The 14786-nt window shown below is 41.4% G+C and overlaps 1 protein-coding gene across 1 annotated transcript; it reads right to left on the bottom strand.

Annotated features, from left to right (window-relative positions):
* Positions 1-1658: 1658 nt before the first annotated feature.
* sall1a (spalt-like transcription factor 1a) lies at positions 1659-13679 on the bottom strand. The gene is made up of 3 exons (XM_058089405.1): positions 12933-13679; positions 4791-8131; positions 1659-2693 (listed from the first exon to the last, which is right to left on the bottom strand). Exons 1-3 carry the CDS (start codon positions 13003-13005, stop codon positions 2253-2255), a joined length of 3855 nt encoding a protein of 1284 aa, XP_057945388.1. The 5' UTR covers positions 13006-13679; the 3' UTR covers positions 1659-2252.
* Positions 13680-14786: the final 1107 nt, after the last annotated feature.

Below are 14786 nucleotides of genomic sequence, written 5' to 3'. Positions count from 1 at the left end.
CGTGCCGCGTGCCAATGACATGGAATACAAAAGGAGCCGAACGTCCTTTTTTCAATGGCGACAAAAAAAACGACAAGACAGACAAAACGCCTTTTTAATCCGGATCACACCGTGCCGACGTTTTTGACAACTTTATTTTAAATGCCTTTAAGTGGAAGGGGACGCTGGTAAAAAAAAAAAAGGGGGGGGGGGGGGGGTGCTACTTTATTTGCAATAGGATAAAGTCATTTCTACCAAAGGCTTTTTTGACGGTATAAATGATTATTTATTAGAGTTTTTTTATTTTAAAAGTTCGTGAGTCATACGTTTTTCAAGAATAAGAATTTACACATTTACAGCATTTTATTTTCTGGCATCATTTTACATTTTATATTAATTTTTAAATATATATAATGCAATATACAGTACCGCTTTTAAAAAGAAATAGCACAAAAGGGATTTTACATGATGCAAAAAATGCAGTAAACACTTTAAAATATAGAGTAAGAAAATACACACAATTATATATATATTTTTTTTTAATTTTTTTGTAAAAAGCATTGAATATTGCCATAATTGTATTCCTACTGATTATATACATATATATATATTATTTTTTTAATATAATTTTCTGTATGACCATATATTTTTTAACCTAATTGATCATAATGTTCTTTAAAATGTAACTTTGAAATATAAAGTAAAAAAATACACATTATATATATAATTTTCTGTATGACCATATAGTTTTTTAACCTAATTGATCATAATTTTCTTTAAAATATAACTTTGAAATATAGAGTAAAAAAAATACATACATTATATATATAATTTTCTATATGACCATATATTTTTTTAACATAATTGATCATAATTTTCTTTAAAATATAACTTTGAAATATAGAGTAAAAAAAACATACATTATATATATAATTTTCTGTATGACCATATATTTTTTTAACCTAATTGATCATAATTTTCTTTAAAATATAACTTTGAAATATAGAGTAAGAAAATACAAAAATTATATATATAATTTTCTGTATGACCATATTTTTTTTTATTTAATTGATCATAATTTTTCCACTTTATATTTAAAAGAACTATATGCAATATAGTGTACAGTACCTTTGCAAAGTTTATTTGATGACAAAGTGTGTCCAAATTGAGTGCTACTGAATTTCTTAAAGTCATTATGGAGAATTAAAACTATTAAATTACTTTGTTTTTTACATTATGTTATATTTAAATGTAAAGATAATAATTCAGAATGCTATTAAACAGAGGAAAGGGGAGTAAAAAACACAAACACACACACAATGTTTCTTTTGGAAAACTGATGTATTTGATTATTAGAGTAAAGAATTACAGTATTTTAGTTGTTAGTAGGTATTAAAGTGTAGAGAAACTGGACCCATATAGAAGATCTTCCAACTTTCCAAGAAAGTGCATGTAACAGTCCCAACAGGTTGTCAAACCCAATATATTTATATTTATTATATTTATAAAAACACTATCCTTTTCATAAATCCCCCCCCAATCCCCCGACCCCCCTGGCCTGCTGGACTCCTTTTTGTCTTTGCGAGATATATATGTACATCATCTTTTCGTGTTTGCCAGAGGGCTTGAACGCAACGATGCCGGGACATTAGCAGCACTGTGGAAACCCGGTGGAGAGGAAAAAAAATAAAATAAAATTAAAAAAAAAGAAAGAAAATCCGAGGGATGGGTGGGAGAGAGTATGGAAGTAAACAACAACAACAACAACAACGAAAAAAAAAAAAGTATCAAGAAACACTAAATGGTCCATGTTTTGTTGTCCTTAAATAAAATGTAAGCGAATGGAGCACGTCTAATAGAGGAGGGGGAAGTGAACACACCATCTGGAAGAAAATCAGTGTACATTATTTACAGCATCTTTACAATGCATCATCACATAGAAGACATCATAGGGTTATAAGCTACTACAGGACGAGGAAATAACTTAATGCCTACCTCATAGTACTACACATCTTTAGAAGAAGAAGAAGCACACACACACACACACACACACACACACACACACGCTGTACCCATTCTTTTGTTTGTTTGTTTTTTTTTAGAATTAATGTTAATGCTTCCACTGCGTCTCAAGCACGGTTATAGTCACTAATAAATAAGCTCCTGGAAACTATAACATGTACATTGTACAAAAAACAAAAAGAAGCAACTTGTCTTCAAAAAAAAAAAACAACAAAAAAAAAATACATTTTTTGTGTTTTTTTCTCGTCATTTTAATTAGTGACGATTTCTTTATTGTCCTCCATGAAGCGCGTGAACCTGAAGTGGCCGCCGTTCTCAGTGTTTGCCATCTTCTCCATGCCCGCTAAAGCGGCATTGGGTTCTGCGCTGTGCAGTTTATCCAAGCTGCCCGTCAGGCCGCCGATAGGGGAGCTGCCCCCGTTACCCACGCCGCCCGACATGGGCGGCAGGCCTCCGTTTTGAATCACCGAGATCTCATTTGTCTTCATCGCCAAGCCGTTGGAGAAAGCTGCGGCGTATTGGTTCCAGAAACTCGCCGGGTCGCCGCTGCCCGCCCTGGAGGACATATCCTTCTGGAAGATCTCAGGGAACTTGACGGGGTTGGTGCCCAGGAAGGCCATGGGGCCGTCCACGGAGAGCCTGCGGCCCCGTCTGGCTGGGGCGCTGTTCCACATGTGCGTGCCCATGTGGACCTAACACGGAGCAGGAATGCAAATTAGTTTACAAACTTGAGAGCTGCACATGAGATGATGCAATGGAAAAAATAATAATAACGCCGAGCCGCAAATTAAAATAGCTTCACACCCGGCGTGGAGCAAAGCGGTTAGCTGCGTGTGGCGTAAACATCTTATTTTGGGAAGAGCGCTATGCGCTGCTTCATCTCATCCCTAATATGCTCGTCTCACGCTGGACTTGAGGGTTCGGTGTAAAATTAGAACGTCCGCTTTCACTTCAACTGGCATTTCTTGAGAGCCCCTTTCACACAGAAATCCCGCAAAATTGCTGCATCAGGCTTTTATCCAACGGTACCTTTTATACAGAAATGATGCTTTTCAATTAGCATCAATGAAACAGATAATTAGCTGCATCGGTTTCTGGTGTGATGTCGTGAAATAACGGTAATTGCGTTCATGTCCCGGCTTTTTGGCATCGGCCTTAGACAGAAGTGGCGTCTCCACTAAGAGCGTACCACTCCGGTACCCAAATTCCCAACAAAGTTTAAATTGCGAACCCATATTTTGGTTCCTTACTCATTTTTGTGTCATATTTCTGTGTAGAAGTCACCAAAAAAATAATTGTTTTGAATGAGAATCAAAGCTGTAACAGAGGGAGGACTCCACCTGCGTTTAAGGGCATTCCTCACTGGAGGGGCCCGGAGTGTCAGGTTTAACACATACACTCAATGCTCCTACCCTGGTAATGGTAATGGTTTTATTTCATTTGAACATGCATCAGATTACAATTGAATGCATCACATAATCAGTTCACAGTTCCACATGTCCAAAAGGAGTAGGAAGAAGCAAAGCTTATTAAATTCTACCCCTCCATCTGGTACTTTTACGATCATTAACTGTTACATTTGTTCACTTCCTGCTTTCCTAATATATATATATATATATATATTTGTTTTTAACTTAATTTTAATTTTAATTTTAATTTTAATTTTAATTTTAATTTTAATTTTAATTTTAATTTTAATTTTAATTTTAATTTTAATTTTAATTTTAATTTTAACCATCCAATGACATAATGGGTACCAAAGTAGTAACTGTACATTTGTTCACTTCCTGCTTTCCTAATATAGTTTTTTTTATTTAATTTTAACCATCCAATGACATAATGGGTACCATAGTAGTAACTGTACATTTGTTCACTTCCTACTTTCCTAATTTTTCCTAATTTTTTTTTGTTTTTAACTTTTAAAACTTTAAACTAATTTTAATTTTAACCATCCAATGACATCATGGGTACCATGGTCGTAACTGTACATTTGTTCACTTCCTGCTTTCCTAATATAGTTCAAGTTTTTTTTTAATTTTAATTTTAACCATCCAATGACATAATGGGTACCATAGTAGTAACTGTACATTTGTTCACTTCCTGCTTCCCTAATATTGTTAGGAAGTTTTTTTAAATTTTCTTTTAAAATTTTAATTTTAATTTTAATTTTAATTTTAATTTTAATTTTAATTTTAATTTTAATTTTAATTTTAATTTTAATTTTAATTTTAATTTTAATTTTAATTTTAATTTTAATTTTAATTTTAATTTTAATTTTAATTTTAGTTCAAGACTCTTCATCCTTGTATTTAGCAAACATCAACTGCTTGTATTGTTTCTTGAATTGGCTCATCGTTGTGCATTGTTTGATTTCCTTACTCAATCCATTCCATAGTTTGATTCCACATACTGAAATGCTATGGCTAGCATAACGTAGTCCTAGCATAGAAGTGTTTCAAATGTACTTCTTCCCTGAGATCATATTTCTCCTCTCTTGTAGAGAAGTATTGGATGACATTTTTAGCTAATTGCTTATTTTTAGCCTTATGCATTATTTTAGCTGTTTGAAGATGAACTATATCAGCAAGTTTAAGTATTTGTGATCAGGAGTTAGTATGTTCTCTTGTGTTGTCTGACCAGACACTGGCACGCATCTAATGATTTGATTGCTGTGTGAAAAGGGTTGATTTTGTCTCCAATGGGATGCTCTAACCGTGTAAAAGAGGCTATTTGAGTATGTTGAAAATTAGCATGAAAAGTTCCCATCACAAAGATCACATGGTGCATACCTTGAGGTTTCCTTTGGTGGTGAAAGCGCGGCCGCAGATGCTGCAGGCGAAGGGCTTCTCGCCGGTGTGCGTCCGTTCGTGGATCTGCAGGGCGCTGGATGAGGAGAAGCACTTTCCGCATGTGTTGCAAAAGTGCTGCTTGGGCGTGCGGCGGGGCGGGGCGGTCGACAGCACCGGGGATGTGGAGGCAGACGACGTGACCAGGCCGTCCTTGCTCTCCGGGTGGAGGCCGTGCAGGAAGCCGTTGACCTCGGGTTTTCCCAGGGATCCCACGGATAAAAGGGAGGGTGTGGGACTGGAGGACAGGCTGGTGTTGGAGGGTTCGAAGAGCTGTGAGGGCAGGTCTCGCATCTGGTGGGTGAGCATGTGCTGCTTGAGGTTCCCCTTGGTGGAGAACCCCCTGTTACAGGCCGTGCAAATGAATGGTCGCTCTTTGGTATGGCTTCGATAGTGAATGTCCAAGGCACTCTGACATGCAAAGGTCTTCCCACATATGTCACAGGATGTGTTCTTGGCGGTGCTACGCTCCCGGAACGGGAATATCATTCCCAGGGGGTCTTTTGAGGGATTCACGGATGTCAGGTCTAGGGCTCCGATGTTGGAAGGGTGAGGGTGTAAGACACTGCCGTGCTCCAGTGCCCTCTGATGCCTTTCTTCCAGGCTGGGGGATTTGCGAGGTTGCGGCTGCATGCTAGTGGGGGACGGCGCCTGCACGGAGGAGGTAGATTCGGACACAGCTGGGCTTCCAGCGCTTTGGCTTTCAACATCCCCTCCAAGAGACGAGGAGTCATTGGTGAGGCAATCCCCTTCCGCTAAGCCATTAGCCTTGATTTGGCCGACTCGCAGCTCCTCCATGTCATTCCCGTGGATATTTTCTTGTACTTCCTGCATGTCCAAAGCAACCGGGGAGTTACACAGGCTGTCTTGGGAAGCGTCCACCGACTTGGGTGTGTCTGGAACGCTGCTATCCGGTCCCTCCTCCATGCCTTCCATGTTGTCATCAGAAAAGTTGTCAAGATCATCAAAGTTTCGCTCATCAAATGAGCCTGTATCCGACACCATGGATTCCGGGTAATTGTCCGGCAAAGGGTTGTTCGGGATCTGTCCGCCCATGTGCATGCGGATATGCTGCTGAAGGACTACAGCATTTGTGAACTTCTTTTGACAAATAGGGCATGAGTGCTGGACTCGCAGGGGGGGCATGGCCCGATGGACGCTGTAGTGGGTCTTTAGGTTTCCCTTAGTGGTAAACGCCCTGCCGCAGATTTTACATTTAAATGGTCTCTCCCCCGTGTGGGTTCGATAGTGCATCTTTAGCGCACTCTGACAGCTCAGGACCCGATGGCAGATGACGCATTCGTTGGGGTCTGTCACCTTCCTGTCGATGTTCTCTACGAGCTGCTGCAGCTTGGAGGTTTCAGACCCCTGTAGGGGATCCAAAATGCCCCCAAAGGGGAATTTCGCCTTGAATTCAGACATCAAAGGCATGAGTGGGTTGGTCATCATGGGTGGGCTGTTGGACGTTGTGTACTCTGCGGTGCTCTCCGAGACCGAGGTCACACTCGTCACGAAACCCGTGGAATGGCTGCCTTCGTCGGTTTTCCCATTTGAGGTAGGCAGAGTTGCACCTTCGCCCTCTTCGGATGCTCCGTTGTTTTTAGCTAGAGGCTCAGAAGAACCCGAGTCACCTTTTGTAGTCGGAACAGGAAGGTTAGTTATGGCTATTGAGTGATCTTCCTTTTTGATGAAGTGCGGCACGCTGGGCATGGTTGGCGGCAGCAGCATCCCAACAGAGGAAGTCAGAGTCGGCAAAACCGGTTTGCTATCCAGCCAGCTGGTGACCGGCTTCTCGGGTGGCATGGACATGCCGTAGGGAATACCGGTGCTGGTCGGGATGTTGTCTAAATGCTCCGGAACAGGGTAAGGGTTCATCTGGATGTGCGGGTATTTTTCTTTATGACGCTGGAAGTGTACCTTCAGGTTACCGCGAGTGGAGAAGCGGTTCCCGCAGATGTTACACTTGTACGGTCTCTCGCCGGTGTGAGAGCGCAGGTGGATTTGCAAGGCACTGTCGCTACCAAACACTTTGCCGCAGAACCTGCACTTATGCTTGAAGAAAGCTTCTTCCGAGCTGCTCTTGCTTTCGAATGACGCCACGTTGGGCGGCTTGCTTTTCCTCTGCTGCGCCAGAGATGCTAACGAGTTCAGGTCCTCCACGGTGGTGCCGACGCTTGGCAGTGAGCTGGAGAACATGGGGTTTCCGGGCGGGGGCTGAGGTAGAAGGGGATTCACCGCCGAGCTTAACAAGCTACCAATCGCAAAAGCTGGCGTGGATGACTTTGCTAGAGTGGAGTTAGTCATGTGACCGGGTCTCTTCTCAGGGGGCTGGGCATTGACGGTTGATGGCCCCAGGGTGCTAATGCTCTGAGATGTCTCACTGCTGCTCTGGTTGGACTGAGGTAGCTGTGCTGCAGCGGCGAGCTGCTTTAGGCTGCTAATGCTGGCCGACTGACTCGCCAGGTTCTGCGCTAGGCCTGCGGCTGCAGCCAGCTGTTGGGAGAGATGGGAGCTGAGGGTGGCCAGCGGGCTGGCGGTGGGCCCCATTGTGCCTGGAGCCGAGGTCGGGGGCACCTGCATTTCTGGGGATTGGGAAGCCAAGCGTAATATCTGGTGACGGATCTGCTCTATGAGCTGTAACTGGTGGATCTGCTGCTGCTGCAGGGCTAGGAGCTGCTCCATGAGGGCGGGCACCGCTACCCTGGGCCCCCCGGAGGTGCGTGCCTCTTGGGAGAACTGAGCCACGGCCACTTTGGTGCTCTGCAGGTTTTCAATAATGACATTACTGTTGATCATGGAGAAGTTCCCCAGCTCGGCAAGGTTTGTGAGTTGAGGAAGAGGAGCAGAAATAGCCGAAGTACCGACTGCAGGACCGGAGGTGGCGCGACCGCTGAGGCCGCTTATTGTGTTGCCGGGGCTGCCGCTCTCCGTTTGGCTGCTTTCCTCTTCGTGACCGCTGCTCATTCCGGAAACATCCACATCCATGGATTCCTCTTTTTCCATAGCGCCGGGCTCTAGAAGGTCGCCGCACTCCGTTTGATCAGTGTTATTAGCCGCGTCATTCATCTGGTCATCGGCGTTATGAGGAGGAGACCCCGGCGAGAATGTTCCGGCGGGGGAAGCCGGATTTTCATTCACGATCAGAACTAACTGATTCTTAGTGCAATTCTTCTGGTGCTCCTCCAGGTCCGATAGTTCAAAGAACTCGGCGCAACATCTGCTGCAGACATGGGCGTCGGACTCCTTGCAGTGGGGGTCCTCGGAGCAAAGTTCTGTGTTGTCCCCTGCAAGAAAAAAAAAAAAAAAAAAAAAAAAAAGGAAACAGAGGATTAGTGATGAGGCAGCTTTATCTCCTAAAATTCCATTGTTGCTAATCTTAACTTAATCAGTTTTACACTTATCCCCTTGATGTGCTCACAAAAAAAAAAAAAGGCAAGGATCGAAAGGCAACAATAAGCTGAGAGAGGAGCCTGATTCAGTGCCTCGGAAACAGATAAGAGGGGAAACAAAATCAATGAAAACTACTCAAATATCGCTTAAAAAGTGATCTTTGAAGATGTACATCAGCCAAAGCGGAGCTCATCATTTTCTTTCAGATAATCCATCAAAATATAGAAGGACTGCGTTTATGTGTGTGTGTGTGTGTGTGTGTGTGTGAGAGAGAGAAAGAAGGGGGGGGGGCCTTTTAATGAAATTTCATAGAAGGCCATCGATTTCCTTTACGTTCAAAGTCCGCTTGTCCACTCGGGCGCAAATCAAGCATTTGAAGGACTTATTAGACTTTCAATTTGCTGTCACCTTTGCTCATTTTCAACCCGGTCATGTTGGACGACGGTCGCCTTGAACGAGACGAGAGACGAGTTCTCCGCGGTTCGAGCAAAAACAGGACAACACGTTAATTATATTAAAATAGTCTGGGGGAGGGGGGGTGATTGAATTACGTTGACCGGTAAAAATGCAGAGAAACCACGAGACACGTGTTCTTTATGTGTGTGTGTGTGTGTGTTTGTCACATGAATGATTAAGAATGAAGCGTGTACAACATAGGTGTCAAACTCAAGGCCCGGGGGCCAGACCGGAATCGATACAAAATTTGACGTGACCTGCAAACAACTGGAAATTATACATTTTTCACGAGTGTTTATAATAATAATTCAACAAATACGTCAGTAGAAACTGTACTTATTTATCCTACTAATGTGTTTCACGTTTTAAATAATAAATAATACCTTTATCGTTCTTAATTAATGTGTGTTTTATCAATTTCGACTGAATAAAATGTACTAAAATGTACCGTAAGAAATCGCGGTGCTCAATATCATAACAAGATAAATGGTACACTTGTTACTTTGACTTATTATATCTTTATATTAAGTGTGTATGAACCTTTTACTAATGTAAACTTTATTAAACACGCTTAAAAACAATCAAATGTAGTTCAACATATATTGGTTATTTTATTATAGTTATTTTAACCCTCAAATATTACTTACATATGCCATGAGACAATTAAAAAAAATGACATGTGGGTTTAAAATGACTCCCGTGCCGCCCTTTTGACACCCCTGATTGATATGGTTACACAGTTCTGCTATGTGGCCCACAATGAAAAGAAGTTTGACATTGTTGGACATTAAAAACAGGTCGGAAAACAGGACAAACTTGCAAAAAAAAAAAAGTGGTTTCAGAAGCTCGCAAAGCTAATGAGGATCTTTCAGATGTTAAATTTGCCGCATTTTAATAAACAACACAAAACTAAGATCCTCCCTGGAGGCGCTGCAGACTTTTCTTATTCTTCGCCCTCTTTTGTCCTTCTTAAATCTCTCTGTTTAACATACAAGTTGATTTACAAATTGCATTTTTCTATGAATCCCTTTCATTGTGACTACCCCCCACCCCCCCACCCCCAACCCACGGACCCCTCCTCTCCTTTGCCCCATTCTCAACACTTTCATCAGGGCCAAGAATTCATTTGCAAATGAAACCCTTGCAGAAGTGCAGCCCTGCCCCACAGAGAGAGACAGGATGCCTCCCCATTGTTCACGCAGCATGGGAGCGGCGGGGACAGGGGGGGACCGGGTGGAATGGTCCACCCGGCTTGGCGCTGCATGACCCGGGCCCGAGCTCATCCCTAGGCCGCAGCCACCCCCCCCCCCCAAATTTGCCCCCACCTCACTTCACTTCCAAAGCAGATTCTGTTTAATTCAAGGATTATCTTCCCCTTCAGTGTTTCTCTGCACCGAGACGTCAGACAGCAAAGTTGCCATGACAGTAAAACCCCCCCTTCCACTTCGACTACCCCCCCCCCCCCCACCATACTTGCCAACTATGCAAACATATGATAACTTTTCATACTAAAACTGACAATTTGGAGCAGAAAAAAAATAAACACACACAACACTGACAGTTCATTTTAGGGAGAAATGCCCAAAATACATAAGGATCAAATTATGAATAAACAATCTACTAAAAAGGGCGAGAAATTTCAAGAAGGAAAGAAAATGTGTGTGTGTGTGTGTGTGCGTGTCCGCTAACAATGAAAATAGGGGAAAATCTGTAATGTGCTCCAATTAATTTAATAAATGCATCTTTTTTTGTATTTGAAATCAAGGAAATGTTTAATAAATCAAATTACTCCATATTTATTTCCAGTGTAAGGATGTCAATATTTAATTATACATATATATTTTTTAAATCATGTAAAACATTTATACACAAGAGTTCAAATAAATAAATCAATAAATGTATTTCATTATTTTAAAAGGCACGTATGTTTTACATTTTTATGATTACTACTTTTTTTGTAAGTAAGAATTATAGAGCAAAACAAGAAACATGTAATTCATGTCGACATCTATGAATTCAAAGTTTCCTTTCTTTAAAAAAAGGACACAAAATGCACAAAATAAGAAAGTTGATAAAGTATATAAATAAAAATGTGGAATTCAAGATATCTATCCGGTGTTTTCTTGCATTAAAAAGGTCACAAAATGTCAAAATTTTAATAAATAAACTTTTTTTAAGGCTCTTGCAAAAAGTACACATTAATATATAAAAATGAACCTAATTGTTCACTTTTAAAAGCTTCACATTTTGAACCATTTTCCCCTTTCCTGTCCTAGTCTGTGTGTGTGCACGTATTTAACTTTATTTAAACAAATGGAAGTTTCACATCGACAGGCACGGCGGAATAGCACAGATGCTAGCATTAGGCTTAATTCCCAAAATAGCAGGGATTAAGTTAAGAATTAAAATTAAGATCAAGCCAAGCTGCAGTGTCAGGATGGCGTGGTGGAGAAAAAGCAGCGCAAAAAGAACACAGGAGATGCAAAAACATGGACTGAAGATTATTTAAAAAAAAAAAAAAAAGGTCCTACGTTGTGTTTTTTTTTGGTAGGGACGGGGTCCACAAAACGTCCCACGCCACACCAGATAAAGGGGGATCCGGTCAAAACCACCTTGGTCCGGGGCCAGGATGACACTAAGCAAGCTGTGGTCTGCTAACATAATGTACATGCTTAAAGCTTTTCCAAGGAGGTGGGGGTGGATTTGGGGTGGGGGGGTAGTAGGGCTACACCCCAAGCAAATGACAAACACTCTCTGTTTGCACCAAAAAAAGCAGAGTGGGGGCTGCCCTTGCCAATCCCCCCCCCCCAGGGGGCCCACTCTGATAGGGCCTAAATATTGATAAGGGCCTCACTCATTCATTCACTTCATACAAGGGATAAAAAACAAGTGTCAAGGCCTCGCTCGGGCCGCATGCAGAGATGACCAGGCGGGTCAATGGCGAGCACAAGTGGATCTCACTGGGCCCTGAACCCTGGTCAGCCCCCCCACACACACACACACGAGGGGGGCACTGGCAAAGGTTAAAACAGCTCAACACAATCATCACAGGCATAAGCGCACACACACACACACACAAAAACACTATTTTAGCTCACAAATAAACTACACAATTTTTAATATACGGGACATATTTCTCAACTTTGATATGATGACATAAAAAGTACATCCAACAGCGACACAAATAATTATAAAAGTTCATTTTTGTTTAATTATTCCCATAGAAAATAAAAGTAATTTAGTTTCAATCACCTTCATATTATCATTGCATTTAAAGTAAAGCTACGTTAGCATAACGCCACAAAAAAAAAGCTACATAAAGCTATATTACTTAGAATTTCTACTTTTAATGGACATATTTACAATTTAAATGTTATTTTAATGAGCTATACAATGACAATCTAATAAAATAATAATAATAATAATAATAGTCGGTTAGCAATCAACTTCGCCGGTTGTGCAACTGCTTTATCGCTTTACTTGAAACAACGCTTTTTAATTTACGTTCCTATCACATTGCAATGAATTCGAACGGAAATCTCATTTGTGAATGAAACTTAATTACTTTACCCATTTCGCAAATGATTTATGTCACATTTAAAGCGAAGTAATACTACATTCGACACTATGTTATTCATTATTTGTAGTTATTTCAATTAAGGACGGTACTGTGTAATTTTTTTTTTCTTTCCCCCCGTTTTTGTCGAGTCAGGCCCCAATGTATTTTATACCCGAGCGTGTGACTCACTATGAGTAATACTTTTATCATATATGATGAATAACATCGCGTAAAAGTCTTGTTTCGTTGATGTGCTCACTTCGTTTCATTTAAAATTACGCATCTTATTAGTTGACTCGCAGAAATGTAAGGTTTGTAAGTGTATAAATGAAGCGTATAAAAGGAGGTTTGCACACTTTTGGCCCTTTATAGTACGGGCAGGGTGGTCCGGGGTAAAAGTGTGTGTTAAAAGTTAGTAAAGTTTTAAAACAATCGAGTTAAATGTATCAGTCAATTTAAATTCTTTACAATTGAGTCTAATGAAGTTCTTAGAATGCGGAAAAATAATAGAAATTTCAATTATTATTATAATTATACAGTAAAGTTTGTGGCAGTTTGGATGAAACGGAGTGATAGAGTGGATTTTTTAAATTTATTTAAAATAAAAAACGCAATATTTGGGCTGAAAATGAAGTATTTGTGGAAAGTGAAAGGTGGAAGCTGGAGGGAGTGGGACTCACCATTGTGGCCGGCTCCGGGCAGCTGAGGGTCGGACTGGAAGTGTTGCGGCTTGGCTTGTTTCCTCCGCGACATGCTGGCTGGCACATGGGCGAGCGAGGAAGAAGAAGAAGAAGAAGAGGAAGAGGAGGAAGCAAGTAAACCAAAAAAAATGAGTGGGGGGCCTCAAATTTTTACGCACATCGAAGCCATCCAACGCGCATGTGCCACGTTATGATTATCAATAATGCCTTGCGATTAATCATACAGGGAGGGAGGGGTGATGATGGAGGAGGATGAAGATGGGAGAAGAGGGAGGGGGGGCTTCTTTGAAAGGCGATTGGCACCTCGCCAGCCCCCCTCCTATTCAAATGAAGCCTCTTTAATCAATTAGCTCCTGATTTGCTTTTGCTGGAGAAGAAGAGACGAAGGAAAGGGAGGAGGGGGGGTCTTCAAGCCTCCCACCTCAAAAAAATGACTCCTTTGGTGGAGCTTCCCAAACTCCTGTCTCTTCTACGGAGGCTTGTCAAGTCCATATGAAGAAGCTCACTCGTTTTTTTTTTTAAATGTTGCCGAACTTTCTCCTCTTGATAAGATTTTGTAGTCCGTACAAAAGTGGCACCTTTTCGGTGACGGTGGCGATTGTTGTCCTCCTCTAACTGCAAAAATCCACGGCTTCGCTTCCGTCCGGATTAGTTTTGCGGTAGTTTAAAGGTGCTTTTAAGACGGGAACACGTTGCCATCGCACGCCGCACACAGCGAATAAACAAACTTTTCCAGAGGGCCCAGTGCGGCAGTGGGACAACCCGCTCAGCTCCGCCCACGCGCTACGCGATTGGCTGGAGAGCTGCTCAGTCACAGGGCTGGGACACGCCTACGTCTCCTCCCACTTATGCTCTCTCTCCTCTACTCTTCTCTCGAACAAACATTTTTTTTACTCCACAGTATGAACATAAAGTACATAAAAAGCTTTGCTCCTCAACCTTTTTTTTGAGCTGGCTAGTTTCATTTTGTGCTATAACTCGCTGCGATACTGCTAATTTTTGTATCAATATTTGTTCATAATTAATTAATAATTTGGGGATATTTGCTTTAAAGTTGTTGATCATGATTATAATCAGAGCAAAGCACATTCAAAGACTTTAAGCAAAGCACAAATAAATGTACCAACACACTATTTTGTGAACAATTTAACAATATCTAAACAATTTAAACTATTAACAAAATAATTATTTCACTATGTAACAGAATCGCCCCCCTCCTATGCACACTCATGTCTCGAGTCCACTGATCGAGACTCGACAGTTAAAATCCCAAGCTCTAAACCCGATTCTTCTCATGCATATCTCCATCAACACTGCAGTGCTAAGCCTTCTGGGTAATGCAGTATATGAACATTTAGCAACACAATAGCCATGCTTGAGCGACAGCAATCTACCAGAACAATAGTGCAGTGTATTGGCAGTGTGTAGGGGGTAGTGGACAGTCGCCCCCTCCCGGGGTCGGAGAATTTTCCTTGGATCGTGGTTTGTTATTGAAATTCTGTTATATTCCGGAAAATATCGCTTATGTTGAAATGCATGACATGATACGTATGCATACTGGGGGGGTGGGGGGCAGTATTGTTGATACTTTAGCCGATTTTGGCTGATCCGAATCTCCACCAGGGCATCCGGAATATAAAGTGCTCAAGTCAAAATCAGGATGCGGATCAAAAAGATCGACTCCGAAATCAGGAAAAAGCAGAAAGAAACAAACATTTCAAGGCACAGAGAATACTATGGCAATATAAACATGGAACCTACAAAAATAAAGTTTGGACTCCCATCAGTTCAGCAGTAGAACATAGGTAAGTTTCAGGAAAATATCAGTTCCCA

Source organism: Doryrhamphus excisus, chromosome 12, assembly GCF_030265055.1.
Source record: "Doryrhamphus excisus isolate RoL2022-K1 chromosome 12, RoL_Dexc_1.0, whole genome shotgun sequence".
Lineage (NCBI taxonomy): Eukaryota > Metazoa > Chordata > Actinopteri > Syngnathiformes > Syngnathidae > Doryrhamphus > Doryrhamphus excisus.
The sequence above is the reverse complement of the archived record's forward strand: the minus strand, read 5'-3'. Positions and strand labels throughout refer to the sequence as shown.